At 38.8% G+C, this 18,058-nt stretch overlaps 1 protein-coding gene across 1 annotated transcript in view; it reads right to left on the reverse strand.

Annotated features, from left to right (window-relative positions):
* Nucleotides 1–3,967: 3,967 nt before the first annotated feature.
* Nucleotides 3,968–18,058, reverse strand: part of kdm2ab (lysine (K)-specific demethylase 2Ab) — a 99,631-nt gene continuing 85,540 nt past the window's right edge. Inside the window, exons 19-22 of the mRNA XM_028812285.2 lie at nt 14,453–14,616; nt 14,166–14,312; nt 4,832–5,047; nt 3,968–4,731 (exon numbers count right to left, since the gene is read on the reverse strand). Of these exons, the coding sequence (XP_028668118.1) occupies nt 4,550–4,731; nt 4,832–5,047; nt 14,166–14,312; nt 14,453–14,616 (709 nt within the window). The 3' untranslated portion in view covers nt 3,968–4,549. The remainder of the gene's footprint in view (nt 4,732–4,831; nt 5,048–14,165; nt 14,313–14,452; nt 14,617–18,058) is intronic.

Genomic DNA, 18,058 nt, shown 5'->3' on the forward strand with positions numbered 1-18,058 from the left:
AATCTCTCATTTAAATATTTACCAATGTTGTTTCTTGTCCTAGAGTGTGTATATAAACATAGGAAACTTCAGTTTCTGTATTACATCTGGCCTGAAGAAGGGGCCTGAGTTGCCTCGAAAGCTTGCATATTGTAATCTTTCTAGTTAGCCAATAAAAGGTGTCATTTTGCTTGGCTTTTCTCTACATTCATAATGGCTAACACGGTACAACACCCTAGTACTACAGGGAACAATATAGAAATTAGAAAACTAAGTTTGGTGAAAAAAAAAAAAAAAAAAATATATATATATATATATATATATATATATATACACAGTACATATACATACGAGGGGGGACCCAAAAATAACTGGAAATATTTTTAAAACGTGTTTAATTTAATTTTCTGTACAAACTACAATTAGTCTCCTTCAAAGTACTCTCCATTGGCGGAAATACACTTATCTAACCATTTGTTCCATTGTTCGAAACATTTTTTAAATTCGTCTGAATTAATGCCCATTAATGCTCTGGTCGTTTCTTGTTTTACTCTTCGACGTCAGCAAAACGCCTTCCTTTCAAGTCTTTTTTCATCTGAGGGAACAAAAAGAAATCACACGGAGCTAAATCCGGTGAGTAGGGTGGGTGGTTCAGGGTTGTCATACCGTTTCTAACAATAGTTTCTGCAACACTTTTTTCAAGAAGAAAACAAAATTTCACTGCCACGCGTTGCTCACGATAATCGGCCATCGTAAAAAAACGACACTTGCACAAAACTACTTTTACAAAAAAATTCACTGAACACAAGCACAACCTTCCAGACTGATGGCACTTGGCAGACTGACTTGTGAGGAGTGTAACTAGATCACCCTAGCGGCCCAACCACGTACTACAAGTACCAACCTAACAACAACAAAATTCCGGTTATTTTTGGGTCCCCCCTCGTATATCATACATATACACTGTAGTCATATGAAAAAAGTTTGGGAACCCGTCTCAGCCTGCATAATAATTGACTCTCCTTTCAACAAAGAAGATAACAGTGGTATGTCTTTCATTCCCTACGAGTACTGCGGTGTCTTCTGAACAGAAATTTTTAGTGACGCAGTATTTAGTTGTATGAAATTAAATCAAATGTGAAAAACTGGCTGTGCAAAAATGTGGGGCCCCTTGTTATTTTGCTGATTTGAATGCCTGTCACTGCTCAATGCTGATTACTTGCAAGATCAAATTGGTTGGATGAGCTCGTTAAGCCTTGAACTTCATAGACAGGTGTGTCCCATCATGAGATATAAAGGTATTTGAGGTGGTCAATTGCAAGTTGTGCTTCCTTCCCTTTGACTCTCCTCTGAAGAGTGACAGCATGGGATCCTCAAAGCAACTCTCCAAAGATCTGAAAACAAAGATTGTTCAGTCTCATGGTTTAGGGGAAGGCTACAAAAAGCCATCTCAGAGGTTTAAACTGTCAGTTTCAACTGTAAGGAATGGAATCAGGAAATGGAAGGCCACAGGCACAGTTGTCGTTAAACCCAGCAGGTCTGGCAGGCCAAGAAAAATACAGGAGTGGCATATGGGCAGGATTGTGAGAATGGTTACAGACAACCCACAGATCACCTCCAAAGACTTGCAAGAACATCTTGCTGCAGATGGTGTATCTGTACATCGTTCTACAATTCAGCGCAATTTGCACAAAAAAACATCTGTATGGCAGGGTGATGAGAAAGAAGCCCTTTCTGCACTCACGCCACAGAGTCACTTGTTGCATGCAAATGCTCATTTAGACAAGCCAGATTCATTTGGAACAAAGTGCTTTGGACTAATGAGACAAAAATGGAGTTACTTGGTCATAACAAAAAGCGCTTTGCATGGCAGAAGAAGAACACCACATTCCAAGACAAACACCTGCTACCTACTGTCAAATTTGGTGGAAGTTCCATCATGCTGTGGTGCTGTTTGGCTAGTTTAGGGACTGGGGCCCTTGTTGAAGTCGATGGTCGGATGAATTCAACCCAATATCAACAAATTCTTCAGGATAATGTTCAAACATCAGTCACAAAGTTGAAGTTATGCAGGGGTTGGATATTCCAACAAGACAACGACCCAAAACAATTCGAAATCTGCAAAGGCATTAATACAGAGGAAGAAGTACAATGTTCTGGAATGGCTGTCACAGTCCCCCTGACTTGAATATCATTGAAAATCTGTGGGATGATTTGAAGCAGGCTGTCCATCAAATTGAACTGAACTGGAGAGATTTCGTATGAAGAATGGTCAGAAATACCTCATCCAGAATCCAGACACTCCTCAAAGGCCCTCAAAGGCTATAGGAGGACAGCGTCTAAAGGCTCAGCTAAGTATTGATGTCATATCTCTGTTGGGTGCCCAAATTTATGCACCTGTCTAATTTTGTTATGATGCATATTGCATATTTTGTGTTAATCCAATAAACTTAATGTCACTGCTGTTTCCATAAGGCATGTCATACTGTATATTAAAAGGAAGTTGCTACTTTGAAAGCTCAGCCAATGAGAAACAAAAATCCAAAGAATTAAGAGGGGTTCCCAAACTTTTTCATATGACTGTATATTAAAATGTACCAAGCAGTTACATGGGAATAATATTTTTTTTTTTCTTTAACAATATTTTCATCCTGATTTTCATTCTACTTTTCTAGGTGTTCTAATTGTTTAATTAATCCATTATTTACTAATTAGTGGGTCTGACGCTAAAGTAGTTGCAGCCTTTGATTTTTCCGTGTTGTTTGCCAGCGTGTCTGATCTGCTTATTTTTAATTGTCATTAATAAGATACAACAAAAGGGAAAAACTGCACAGAGAAAGGGGCAAAATAGAATGAAATCAACAAAACAGAGTTAAGCATTTAAATCAATAGCAAAAGCAAAAATATTTCTACATGTCTTATACATGTAAAAATCATGCTGCTGTGCTTTTCTGAATGTAAAATAAAAATAATATGAGCTAATTAAATGAGATCAGTGCTATCAGGTGTTGTCACTGATTAGGAATCTGGTTGGAACAAAAACCTGCAGTCACAGTGTGCCCCCACAACCGACATTGCCCACCCCTGCCCCTAATAATAATAAATAATTTGTTACATTTATATAGCACTTTTCTCAGTACTCAAAGCGCTATCCACACAGGGAGGAACCAGGAAGTGAACCCACACTCTTCCATAGTCTCCTTACTGCAAAGCAGCAGCACTACCACTGCGCCACCTAATAATGTTTGGTACAAAGAACTATTTTTCCTTGATTTCCTTCCCCCAGTTTAAAATTACAAGTCAAACAATACAGACATCGTGATTGAAGTGCACATGGCAGACTTTCATTTAAGGGGATTTGCAGACATTTTGGACGCACAACACTTTTTCTGTTTGGCTCCCCTCATTTCTGGGCACCGAAATGTTTGGGACAGCTGGTGTCACGGGTGTTTGTGATCAGGCAGCTTCCTCTCCTGTCCGGTTTTCTATATTCACGTCTTAAAAGACTGGATTTGATCCATTTCCCACTGCTCTCAATTTCGATCCTGTAAATACTGGAGATAATTAGATGGAGACTTTGTACAAATTCTGTTTCAATACTGCATGATTACCAATGTTAGGTGTCAAAGGACAAGACACAGCCTTGAACAATTATTATTTTTTTTTTATTGTTCAAACCAGAAACAGCTTAACCTGGTGTGGGTTCCTGAAACAGTACGCTGTAGAGAGAAAATTGACTTGAAAAAAGTTTTAGAGAAACTCAAAACACCACACTACTTAAAACAACCAGGCAAACTTGTGAGATGTCTGCTGAAAAAAAAACAGTCCAATAAGCATCATTTTCTCCATGGTACATATAATGTTAATCTGTGGCAGCCCACCCAGCATTTCTTATTAAACTGTATTTCCTACTTGCATCGGATACTGGTGGGAGTTTGAAGCTTTGGTTTTCCAGGGTTAAGGCAGAAATGATTTGTCTGACACAATGCTTTAGAAACGGGTTTATTGACAAGCTACACACCATACATCGGTGGTACTGCCCACCTGGCAACCATTCCCTCTCAGTATGTCAGCTCCATGATAACGCAAATGGCAAACTATATGTTTAAATATGGAAGTTCGGTCTTCGTTGACAGGACTTGAAAGGAAATTTTTTTTTTTTTGTGTAAAAAAAAAAAAAAAAAAAAAAGAATAAAGCAGTAGTCTAACCCTCTGCCCCGTTTTCTCTAAATGTGTATTTGTTTGGGTTGAAACTCAAAGGAAGTGATTGTTCAAGCTACTCACACACAAACAAGCTCATTAAACCCTTGCGCTCATAAGTGACTTTAGAAAGTTTTTTTTTTTTTTTTTTAAATGTCAAAATTTGACTTTTTTGAAAAAAGAAAAAAAAAAAAAAAGGGAAAAATATATATATTTATATATATGTACAGACAGTGGCACCAGCAGTTAGTCTGTCAAAGTCTCTAGTCCTGCAGGGTGCTGCTGTGAAACAGTTCAACGTCCTGGTAACAGAGTTGCTGAGATAAACCAAAGCAAGTTTTTCTTGCAGTCCTTTGTCCATGGCTCGTCACTAGCCTATCTTCTGGATTAACTTCTCATCACTCAGGCAGTACAGTGTGTTGATGGACAAGTCTGAAATGAACTGTTCACAGGCCCGCCGTGTAATCCCCTTGCAACCACGCAAATCAATAAGAGTCACATTGGAGATACGCTTGAGGAATACTAGGCACTGATCTGTTAGCTTGTTGCAGCCTGTGAACGGGAAAGGACAGACGTGAGGAAGGCTGCACACATTGACATAAAAATATTTGGACACACAAGAGGAAAGTGAAGGCTTTAAACAAAAACCTACCAGCCAGGTTGATCTCTGTGAGAGAATTCCTTGTGGATGAGCCCACAGCAGTCAGCAGGTTCACAGACTGGTCAGTTACGTAGGTACAGTGACTGATATCCAAGCGAGCCAGCAGGGGCATGTGTCGAATAATCAGGCGAAGTGTGGCGTCTGTAATTTCAAGACCAGCTAGGCGGAAAGACACCATATTACGAAGCTTGCTCCGGTTGTCTGCACCTTTAATATTTATAAATAGAAAAGAAGGAAATAGTTAAAGGACAGGATCCCTTTCAGTCACATTGAAATCAACACAATGTTTCATGCTTAAAAACAGATTCAGTAAGAATGTGGGGCTCATTACCAAATAGTCAAAGGAAATTAAGCCATGTGGTGATTGATATTAGAATGTTATAAATGCTTAACTCCTTGTTGCCTAAATTTATTTACAATTACATAAAAAAATGATTTTTGTTTTTGCTGTCAAGCAGATGCTAAATTAAGTGGAGATTGTTACTTTGAATATAGCACACAAGCAAACAATAAGCTGGTACGTATTTTTATCTTAGCACAACTTTCCTCAAATTTGGACAATTTCTCGAAATTAGCAGCCAAAATCCATGTGCATGGCCACGCCAACACTTCGCTTCCATCAGGCGGATGTAGTTTCCACTACGACTGCTAGATGGCATGACCAGTGCTTCCAATACGATCCTTGGTACATATCAAGTACGCATCGACCAGCATTGGCAGGATACATACCCCACCTTGGCTGCATTCACGACAGAAGCAGTTTGAAGCGATTTCGAGATAATCGTCTACAAGGGGTTAAAGATTTTACACAAAACTGGGAACAAAAATAAAATGTCAACAAACACACACACACTTATAGAGGGTGTCCCAAAATTCACGTAAGAAGTAATTTTGATAGAGAACACAGGTTTTTAAGTAAAAATTGATTCATAAAGTATACAGTATAGGGTTATGTATGGAATAGCATATCGGGTAAATGGCCTCCATGGCTTTGCTGGTACATACGCACTTTTCCATGACCGTTTTGCATAAATGAATTGAATTTCGTTGATACAGCGCTCAATTTCCTCCTTCAAGGCATGGGTGGTTGTGGGCTTGATGGCATAAAACTTAGACTTCAAACAATCACTTGTGGATTTTCTGAACCCCGAATGCAACAATTTTTACGATTAACGAAGCCATCAAGATGAAAATGAGCCTCATCACTGAAGATGATTTTGTTCAAAAAAATCGGCATTCACTTGTTGTTGTTCCAAAAATCCATTCAACGAACTCTCTTCGCTGTGTGTGGTCAGTAGGCTTCAGTTCTTGACTCAATTGAACTTTGTAAGCTTGAAGATGCAAATCTTTCATGAGAATACGCTGTAGAGAGCTTCTGGAAATGTTCAATTCTGGACCATGGTGCCGAATTGATGTTCCTGGACTCTCAGCAACACTCTCACAAACTGCTTCGATGTTTTGTGTTGAACGACTTTTTGAAGGATGGCCAGAGTGTCTAAGATCACTAATTGATCCAGTGTCCCTGATTTTTTTAATTAATCTCTTCACAGTTGATGAAGTTAAATCACTATTCCGACCATATTTTGTACGAAAATTGCAAACTGTAGCTGCCAAACCATTATTTTTAAAATATTGCTCAACAATGAAAATGCGTTGTTCTTTCGTGTAGCGCTCCATTTTTAATAACCCTGAACTGTGAACTGTCACGCTGTCTTTTTTTTTCGTTGGCAACACTTTACCGCACAAATGGCACCAAATTGAAATCTTGCGTGAATTTTGGGACACCCTCTACTAGCTGTGTAAGCCAGTGCTGTAAAAAGCCCGGGGTCCTATAAACTATTGAAATCGTCTGAAGAAAAAAAAAAATTGAAATGTAGAGATGTCAGGTAATTAAACGGAACTACTCTGGGCGTCTCTCTCCTTTACCGATGTGCTCACATCGCTTGTGTATTAGCGGCTAAGCAACTGTCTTTCTTCTGAGGTTTCGTTTTGCCGACGTGCTCCCCTTGCTTCTGTATTTGCGGCAGGAGGAAAAGTACAAGGGATACTGCTTTGCCGATGTGCTCGCCTTGCTTCTGTATTAGTGGCTAAATGAGTGACTCTCTTTGGAGGTTTCATTTTGCTGACATGCTGGCCTTGCTTGCACATCCTCGGAGGCAGAGCCCTTACCCCGACTTCGCCTCTCACATCTGGGCCGGACAGACAGACACACACACTTCCATGCGTAGACGTTTATATACAAGATATACAGTATATAAGGTTGATGTATTGGCCCAAGGAGTAGAAGGGATGATGGGGCAGAGTCTGAACCAAGTTTTGATCACATTTCATAAATAAGAGTTGTTTTTCCGACACAATAATCAAGGAGACAATATTTTGTAATTACGAAACAAGTGCATCACAGATTAACTAAACTTAAAGACATTGAATTTTTACAAGCAACATAAAACCAAGTACTTAATAAATAAAATGTTTTTAAAGTGTAAATGAGTTTATTCATCTAAAATTACTTTTGCTCCTTTTCATGTCATTGCCACAAACGTTCGCTGTAGTAGATGTAATGAGTTTGTTGTCAACAAAGTCCAAAACCGGGTACTTGCATTACAAACCACAGTGTTCATACTACAAGCACACAGATCATAACAGAAAAGCAAATAATTACTCACACTACTAAAACTGATAAAAAAAAAAAAAATAGAATCTTAACCAGTTTCAAAAAATATTTTTTTTCATGCTTTTATCTATATTTCTAAATGTATTAAAACTAGGGGATGATGCAGAGAGCCTCAATTAGAGAAAGGTGTACAATAACTGAAAGGATTTTTTCCCCACTTGCATAAAACAGTGAACAGCGTGCTCTGAGCAAAGTAAATAATCAAACCTTAAAAAAACAAAAAGGTTCTCTTTAAGAACAATTGCCTCTTTAGACTCTGTAGCAGGTCCCTGTATTTTCTGTTGGCACAGTATTTGTACCTTCTTGTTTATATTTAGAAGGATGGTGGTTGTTATTAGACCTACATGGTCTGCAGAGTTTGCACAGGTTTTAATTCTGTATCATATTAATTGGCGACTCTAAACCGGCCCAGTAAGTCCAAGTGAATGTGTGCGCCATGTGATGGACTGTTGTCCTATCCAGAGTGGTTTCCACTTTGCACCTTATGTTGCTATGAGAGTCATTAGCTATCACTGACGCCTAATTTGATTAAAAGGCGAGAAAACAGAAGCTAATGGATGAATAATATCAGTTTAATTCCTTCTGTCTCAGACTTTTGTCCAAGTCCAATGAAAGTTTGGCGTGTCTGTGTGTGTGTATTTTTAACCTTTTAGAGTTTCTTTATGCTACTTTTTTCAACCACGCAAACAATAACAGTGAGATCTTACAGTAAAGATGCATTCATTGCATAATCAAAACAGTAAACAAAAAACTACCATCATAAAAGGCTCCCAAGTAAGAAACACAAAGAGTAGCTTAATCTATCTTACGTTACCAAAAGTAAACCACAAAAGTGAATAAACAATGTAAATCTATCTATAAAAAAAGTTAATGGACGCCAGGACGTTGAGGGGGTCCGGTTTGGTGGGCTCAGGATTGGGTCACTGCTTTTTGCAGATAATGTTGTCCTGTTTGCTTCATCAGGCCGTGATCTTCAGCTCTCTCTGGATCGGTTCGCAGCCGAGTGTGAAGCGGCTGGGATGAGAATCAGCACCTCCAAATCCGAGACCATGGTCCTCAGCGGAAAAGGGTGGAGTGCCCTCTCAGGGTTGGTAGCGAGATCCTGCCCCAAGTGGAGGAGTTCAAGTATCTCGGGGTCTTGTTCACGAGGGAGGGAAGAATGGAGTGTGAGATCGACAGGCGGATCGGTGCGGCATCCGCAGTGATGCGGGCTCTGCATCAGTCTGTCGTGGTGAAAAAGGAGCTGAGCCGCAAGGCAAAGCTCTCAATTTACCAGTCGATCTATGTTCCTACCTTCACCTATGGTCATGAACTATGGGTAGTGACCGAAAGAACGAGATCACGAATACAAGCGGCTGAAATGAGTTTCCTCCGCAGGGTGTCTGGGCTCTCCCTTAAAGATAGGGTGAGAAGCTCAGTCATCCGGGAGGGGCTCAGAATAGAGCCGCTGCTCCTCCGCATCGAGAGGAGTCAGATGAGGTGGCTCGGGCATCTGATCAGGATGCCTCCTGGACGCCTCCCTGGTGAGGTGTTCCGGGCACGTCTAACCGGGAGGAGGCCCCGGGGAAGACCCAGGACACGTTGGAGGGACTGTCTCTCGACTGGCCTGGGAACGCCTTGGGATTCTCCCGGAAGAGCTAGAAGAAGTGGCCGGGGAGAGGGAAGCCTGGGCATCTCTGCTCAAGCTGCTGCCCCCGCGACCCGACCTCGGATAAGCGGGAGGCAATGGATGGATGGATGGATGGATGGAAAAAAGTTAATGTATATGTGTGTGTGTGTGTGTGTGTGTGTGTGTGTGTGTGTATATGTTCCAGCATCACCTCCGAACGGCTGGAGCGATTTTCATGAAACTTGGAACACATAAGGTACATAACATAAGGTGTATAATTAGACCAAGGGATACAACCAGACCCTCCACCAGGGGCATCTGTAATAGAAATTTACTACAAATTAAAACAAAAAGTATATCACCAATTCAGAAAGAAGCATACAGTTTTAAATGCTGCTTATTGAACATTCGCTCTCTTGGCACTAAAGCTGTTTTGGTAAATGATATTATATTAAGTACAAAATCTGATCTGTGTCTTCTCACTGAAACCTGGCTTAGTAAATGTGACACTGTCCCCCTAGCTGAGGCGTCACCAGATGGATACTCGTTCCTTCATAAGTCTAGAGATTCAGGTCGAGGAGGGGGCCTTGGAATAATTCATTGTAACAAAATGCAAATCACTTCTAAAAATTTAGGCAACTTTACATCCTTTGAAGCATTCATTTTAAATATTAAAACAGATTCCAACACAATTATAGTGCAAGTCTATAGACCACCAGGGCCGTATTCATTGTTCATGTCTGAATTTAGCAACCTTTTATCTGACTTGGCTATAAATTATGATCACGTAGTACTGATGGGAGATTTTAATGTACACATTGATGTGGAAACTGACACTTTTAGCAAATGTTTTACTTATTTGTTAAATTCAGTAGGATTTTGTCAGAATGTCAAAGGTCCAACTCATAATCATAACCACACATTAGATTTAATTATAACTTACAAAGTTGAAATTCAAAATTTAATTATTACTCCATTAAATGAAGTTATTTCTGATCACAACTTAATTACATTTGATTTGGTCCTGCCCTTGCCAACACACTCCCAGATTAAAACAAAGACAGTGCGACATCTAGATTGTAATTCTGCTTCAAAATTTATAGATACTTTGAGTAAGTCGAGTGTAATTGTGGAAAACCATTTAGATCAGTTAACATCAAATGTAAACACGGGAAACAATTTAGATGAGCTAACATCACATTATAATGTGACCTTGAGAGATGCTCTGGACACAGTGGCTCCCCTTAAAACAAAAGTGATCAAAGCACATAGAAACTCTCCCTGGTTTAATGAAAACACTCGAGCTCTTAAATTAGAGTGTCGAAAACTGGAACGCAGATGGAGAACAACAAAGCTACAGGTCTTTCAAATTGCATGGACAGAGAGTGTTAATAAATATAAAAAAGCCCTCTTTAAAGCTCGGTCAGAATATTATTCTACATTAATAGATAGCAATAATAAAAATCCTCGGGCACTGTTTAGAACAGTGGCTAAATTAACAAATGGAAATTCAGATCAACAGTGCAAAATACCAACAGACATTAGCAGTACAGACTTTATTAACTTCTTCAATGAGAAAATTAAAAATATAAGATCCCAGATCTCTGCATCACAGTACAAACCAAATATTAGCTTAGCAGACCCTGTCTCACATTGCACTCAGCACTTTAGTAATTTTAATCCTGTAACTGAGCAGGAAGTCATAAATTTAATTTCTAAAATGAAGCCCACTACTTGTTCCCTAGATCCAGTGCCAACAAAACTAGTAAAAAGTGCAATGGATGTTCTTGCAGCGCCTATCCTAAACATTATCAATAGTTCATTATTGCATGGCACAGTACCTGATACACTAAAAGTGTCAGTCATTAAACCATTACTTAAAAAGTCAGACCTTGACCCACATATACTAAATAATTATAGGCCTATTTCAAATTTACCGTTTCTCTCTAAAATACTAGAAAAAGTAGTCGCCAGTCAGCTTCAGACACACCTTATGCATTACAATTTATTTGAGAAATTCCAGTCTGGTTTTCGCACTGGTCATAGTACAGAAACGGCACTAACACGGGTTGTAAATGACATTCTGATATCCTCTGATGAAGGAAACTCCACTGTAATTATGTTGTTGGACTTAAGTGCAGCATTTGACACCATCGACCATTCTATTTTACTGCACAGGCTAGAAAATGATGTTGGGCTTACAGGCACCGTGCTCGCTTGGTTTAGTTCTTACTTATCAAATCGATTCCAATATGTACAGAAATGTGCTGACAGTACCCCATCATTATACACAGAAGTTCAATATGGTGTCCCGCAGGGCTCAGTACTGGGACCTTTACTGTTTTCACTGTACATGCTTCCACTGGGATCTCTCATTAGGAAACATAATGTTAATTTTCACTCGTATGCAGATGACACCCAGTTATACCTTTCATTTAAATCAAATGAAGTTTCTCCAATGTTGTCTTTAATTAGTTGTGTTAGTGAATTAAAGGAGTGGATGAATAAGAACTACTTGTCTTTAAATACAGATAAAACAGAGATGTTAATTGTTGGAGGGAATGATGCTGATCACAACAATATTTTGTCATCATTTAACTCAGTGGGAATCCCAGTCAATTTTACTGAATCAGCCCGCAATCTAGGAGTTATCTTTGACTCTAGCATGTCATTTAAAGCGCATATTACAAAGTTGTCCAAAACATGTTTCTTCCATCTTAAAAATGTTAGGAAATTAAGGCGCTTTTTAAATAAACAGGATTCTGAGAAACCAATTCATGCATTTATCTCTAGTAGGATTGACTACTGCAATGCGGTGTTCACTGGATGTTCAAACTGTTCTTTATACAGCCTCCAGTTAATCCAAAATGCGGCTGCGAGAATTATTACAAGAACAAGAAAATATGAACACATAACTCCAGTTCTTAAATCCTTACACTGGCTCCCGGTTAAGTTTAGGGCAGATTTCAAAATCCTTCTTTTAACATATAAAGCATTAAATGGTCGAGGTCCGGCTTACTTGTCTGAACTTATCATGACTTACAAACCAGAGCGCACATTAAGATCTCAAGATGCCGGTCTGCTTATGATTCCAAGGATTAATAAAATAATAGTGGGAGGTCGAGCTTTTAGTTACAGGGCCCCTAAACTGTGGAATGGTCTGCCTGCTACTATAAGAGATGCCCCTTCGGTCTCAGCTTTTAAATCCCGGCTGAAGACTCACTACTTCAGTTTAGCATATCCTGACTAGAGCTGCTGATTAACTGTACAGACTGTATCTCTGTTGTTAGTCATTAGCACTTAAACATAAGTAACATGACAGTTATAATTATATACTAACCCTCACTTATTCTGTTTTTCTTCTCGGTACTCAAATGTGGCACTTGGTGCCACGGCCCACCTGCCAAGTTGTTTTGCCTGCCTAAGGAAAAGTCATCCCAGATGGAGGATTGCAGGAATCGTGGGAGAGAGGGGTCCTTTCATCGGATTGGCTGGCCCAGCACTGTTTCAGCTGTGGAATGGCCAAATGGGGGAGGCAGCTTGAAGGATGAGGTCTCCAGGACTCTATACAAATCCAAATCTTATTATGGGATATATCATCTACTGTTAAATTCTTCTCTGTACTTCTAAAATTTATATTTTTTATTTCTTACTATATTGAGAAATTGTTCTGTTCTGTGTACTGTACTGTATTGTATTGTATTGACCCCCTTCTTTTGACACCCACTGCACACCCAATCTACCTGGAAAGGGGTCTCTCTTTGAACTGCCTTTCCCAAGGTTTCTTCCATTTTTCCCTACTAGGTTTTTTTGGGAGTTTTTTTCTTGTCTTCTTAGAGAGTCAAGGCTGGGGGTCTGTCAAGAGGCAGGGCCTGTTAAAGCCCATTGCGGCACTTCCTGTGTGATTTTGGGCTATACAAAAATAAACTATTGTATTGTATTGTATTTCTCATTGGTCGACTAAAAATACTGTAGGGTGAAATCAACCCTAACCCACCCCCCATCTGGGTAGGGTGGGGGGTGATCTTGCACTCTTGTATGCATGTTACCATCCAGTTGACTGTCTGAACGACCACCAGAGGGCAAACTGGAGGTGACTGTCAGCATTCTTTATGTTTGGGCCCCACTCCGCCCCTGTTGCTTTTGTCCCCAGCCTTACTCTTTTAAATTATATTTTTCTCAAACAATTAAAAAAAAAAAAAAAAAAAAAAAACACTGGGTATTTCAGCTAGTAAACTGCTAAAAAATTGTAGACTCCCAAATTCTTTTTGGGTAGCAGTGTGTGGTAAAACTTACGTTGTTGATGTCTGCCTATGAAGGGGCTGAACGCTGACTAAAGCGGTGTTCTTGCTTTATAAATTTGTACAATCTAGGGCACAAAACAAGCTTTTTTATAGCTACTCCATAATCTGTAGATGTCACATTAATGTGAAAAGACAATTCTGATATGCTACACTAATGACATTGTCCACATTTCACGTATTACATTTGGATGTTATACTTTAATATACAAGATAACTCTTTAAATTGCTGACTCTTTTGTTTGAGAAAGTATCAAAGGAAACTTAACTTTTGAGTTCTACTAGAATAGATGATACAAAGTCCTTATAAAGACATTAACAGAAAACAAATAGTTAAACTACAGTATACACTACAGCAATTCTAGGCTTAGGACAGATGAAGGCAGCATATTTTTCAATATAAAACTGGTCTCAACCAGTTGATGCAAAACTTAGCATCACCTAAGCATGTCCAGAATCATTAGTGACACACCCACAACCAAAATGAAATGTAAAGAAATCCAGAATATATGATTTTGTATGTCTACATTTTAAACTAAAGTATTAAAACATTTACTAATTTATTAATTTAATAGATTCAGAGTTCTGGTTGTGAAAAGACTTGGTCCCATCAGAGACAGTGAAGCATTGCTTTGTTGTTACACAGAAACTAACCTTTCCTATTTTCGTTTAGTCACATGATTGATAACGTCAAAGAACTGAAAGAGCCACCTGCCGCCCTCTAAAACAATGTAGTCTTACCTGGCGGGGTTAGCAAATCTCGTATTTGAGAGTCTTTCACCCCTTCTGCCCATCGTAAATCAAGAGTTCGTAAGAGAGGGCAGCTAGAAGTGCTGAGAGCTGAAATAGAAGACCAAGTGCAACCAGCAAGGATCAAATCTTTTAAACCTGTAACATAAAAAACAAACGTCAATGAATTTTTAAACATGCTTTTGACACAAGATTTTTATTTTAAAGGGGTAGATCAGAAGCCAGAACCCATCAATAAGGGGGCATATTCAAGCAGACAATGCTTTAAAGGTGCCTACCTGGAAGGCGATTGATAAGCCAAGCAAGCTGCTTTTTGGAGATGTTGGTCCAGCTGAGGTCAAGCATGATTGGTTGTCTTTTAATAATCCCACTGAGTGCTTGAGGGCTGATAGATCGGCACCTGCTCAAATCAATTTTCATCCACAGTTTCTTATCACAGCACCTGTCAAGTTATGGGACAAAAATGAATATCGGGTTAAACACTAAGTGTTTCAGCATCCACCTTACGTAGTCTTAAATAAGCCATGGGATACATATTTACCGTACAACTGTTTAAAATGAACTTCACATCCTAAGACCCAGTTAAATAAACAATCATGAAAACTTAGCAGTTATGCTCTTTCAAATATAATCTAATGGATTAGAAGGTCTCCAAATCATTTTTCTCCTCCTTTAAAAATTGTATATCAACAACTCATGTACAAGGTTGTAGTAGGAGTCCTAATTCAGTAGACTCGGAAAGTAACGCACAAATTGTTGAGAATGTACAAATTCTCATTTACACAAATGTGTTAGCCATCTTCCTTCGTGGCCATTATGGAGAATGTGACACATCATCCTTACCAACATGATAAGCAAGAGTAAGACGAATAAGATGCAAGGTGTGATTTCACCTACTCTGCTTCTGAAAAGAAGCCGGCTGGATGTGAGGGCTATTTTGTACCAAGCTGCAGTTTTCCATTCAGATAAGCAGACAAATGCAATCAAGATCATGGCTGTATTGCTTGCCATCCTTTATTTACTTACACATTGTGAAGTGTGGCTGGACATTATTTCACAAAAGTGGGGTGGCAACAACTTATTCACACAAGCTACAATCCAAGATAAAGTATGTGGAATTTCAAAGAGACAACATGTGCAACAAACTTTACTTTACTAGAAATGAACATCATCTTTAAGGACATGCTTTTAGCGGTGTACAATATACTCTTATACCATATATGTTTAACACACACTAAGGAGTAAAAGAGAGTCAATGATCATTAAGGACACACTTTAAAAAAGCCATTTTAGTATTGCTAATGGTATGATCGCTACAGAAATAAATTAATCTCAAACTTATTTCCTGGCAGCATGGAGACAAAGGCAGGAACTCACCTCAGACTGCATTGAGTCCATCATACAGCAAACTCACAGAATAAACAATATGTAAATTATGAGCATAGTATGGAAAGGCAGAGCTACATAAAATGCAAAGGCATTCAATAAAATGCCAGATATTTTTTTTTTTTTGCAAAGGATTAAGTTCTGTACTCCTTCTAGGAAAGAAAAAAATTACATTAAATATAAAGTACCAAAGTGGTCCCTTGCAAATTATGGAAATACATGCATCATGTTTACTGCTGAATAACACAGTAATGAGCAACTATCATTGCGGACTGCATTATTAACTAACAAGAACAACCAAAAGAATGCACTTTAACTCATTTTGTCCAGTTGCTATGGATACTTGAGTATCTGCTGATGCAAGAGAAGTTCATCACCTGCTGGTCCCTCGTTTATAAAAACATCTTAAACTGCATTTAAGTTTCAGAATTTGCCACTTCAGCCAACTGCCAGTAATGTGCACCTGGAAAGAAAACTGTTCTCTAATGCATTCCTACTTTAAGACAATTCAGTATTTTGAATAAATATCTCTATTATATAAAATTTTGAACATTATGGAATAAAAGGTATGGCAAACTGCGGTGGGTTGGCACCCTGCCCAGGATTGTTTCCTGCTTTGTGCCCTGTGTTGGCTGGGATTGGCTCCAGCAGACCCCCGTGACCGTGTTCGGATTCAACGGGTTGGAAAATGGATGGCTGGATGGAAGGTATGGCAAAACTAAGCATTCAATTTGATTTGAAAAAATAATAAAATAGGGAGGGTACAACTGAAACAAATCTCTCATCATATGAAATGCCAATGCATTATGTAAAAATACTTGCTTCCCCCCTTTGAGATTTTGCTTAGTTTTTTTTTGGTAATATATAAAATATCTAAACAAATGTAATGCTTAATTTCTCAATAGTAGGACCAATCTAAATCTTTTCCCTTGAAATTTTTTTGCCTTGTGATCTGGGCACCTGCAAAATTCTGCCTTTCTTATAAAATGCTTGAGATTATGTATTAGGTGTGTGTGTGTGTGTGTGTTTTCGGGTCTCTGTCTTCAATCACTACTTATGCAGCATTCTTTCAGGCACAGTCCATCAAGTTAGCTTAACAGAACATCTGAAACTAAGTCAGATCTCTTGAATATATTTTCCCTTTCCATGCATGTTCTACATTGAGTGAAATCAGAAAGTATTAGGCCCCTTCTCTTTTCACACACTTTTAATTGTAAATGAAATTTTAAATATCTACATGGGTAAAAATGGCAAGTGTAGCCATCGATCCAACTCAATAAGGCATAATAGCAAAAGTGAAAGCATGCCTTATGGAAGGTTTACAAATTTATTAAAAATCTAAAACTGAAATCTCATTTATACAAGCACTTGGAACCTTTGCAGTGGGACACCAAACTGTGGTCAGGTGAATCCTACTTGTTTCATGCTCTAGGGCCAGTTTATACAACACGCTCTCAACACATACGCACATGCATCATGGCTACCACGTGTTCCCAGTGTTCATTTCATGCGTCCTCAGAAATGAATGTGCAGCATGCACAAGTTGCAGTACCAACAAAAATATGGATGGCATTTGTGCTAGTTTTGGTATGTGACAGCATTGTTGTTTACCATCAACATGTGACGGCAGGCTTGCAGCTCCAACAGGATCAATCTGCGTGCTTCGATGTTTGATGAATGGTTCGATGTGGTGAAGCAAATCATCAAAATTAAATGCTGACATGCAAATGTCTTCGTGGTGCTTTTCTTGCAATACAAGTACTGCATATTTCCCATCGTAATGATGCAACACATTTAAAAGGTATCACCTACTGTCTCGACATTGTGTCACTGTTGACGTCTTTTTTTTTTTTTTTTGCACCTTTGCAACAGCATCAGAATGCAAATAATTTTTATTTTTAACATCTTTCTTCCATCAATTCACAACACAGCCAAACTGGACATTGTTTTCTCCCCGTGATGATTTTTCACACTGACACCTAGTGGAATCCTCCAGATTTACTTAAAGTATGTGCACAAGTATAGACAGTACCTTGCTTCCGTAGAAGCAGCGTCCTCAAGTTCATGCGTCATGTAGCATTAAGTATGTCTCCAGCCTCACTCTTAATACAGTACTTGTAGAAGCCTCTTTGTCTGCAAATCCTGCTTCAATTTTTCTTGGGTTAGGTCTCTACAAGCTAGAGTACAAGTCGAGTACTACTAGGTAGTATGGGGGTAGCTTTGTCTGATTTCTGCTGTGAATTAACAGCTGTACAAGTCCTTTCTGCCCATCATGCTCTGAAGGCATTATAAGCTGCACACACAAATTCACTACATATTTTAAAGGTTAGGGAGGTCTTGGAGAATCTTACAAATTAAACCCAAGTTCAATTTTCAATTTTAACTATAGCAACCAGTGATGCCCCTTACATGTTTTAAACCTAACACTATTGATAACTGACTAGATTTTTACATCAACAAAGAAAAATGTAAAGCTTCACTCTGTCTAATTTGAGAAA

This window comes from Erpetoichthys calabaricus, chromosome 10, assembly GCF_900747795.2.
Source record: "Erpetoichthys calabaricus chromosome 10, fErpCal1.3, whole genome shotgun sequence".
In the NCBI taxonomy this organism is placed as follows: Eukaryota; Metazoa; Chordata; class Cladistia; order Polypteriformes; family Polypteridae; genus Erpetoichthys; species Erpetoichthys calabaricus.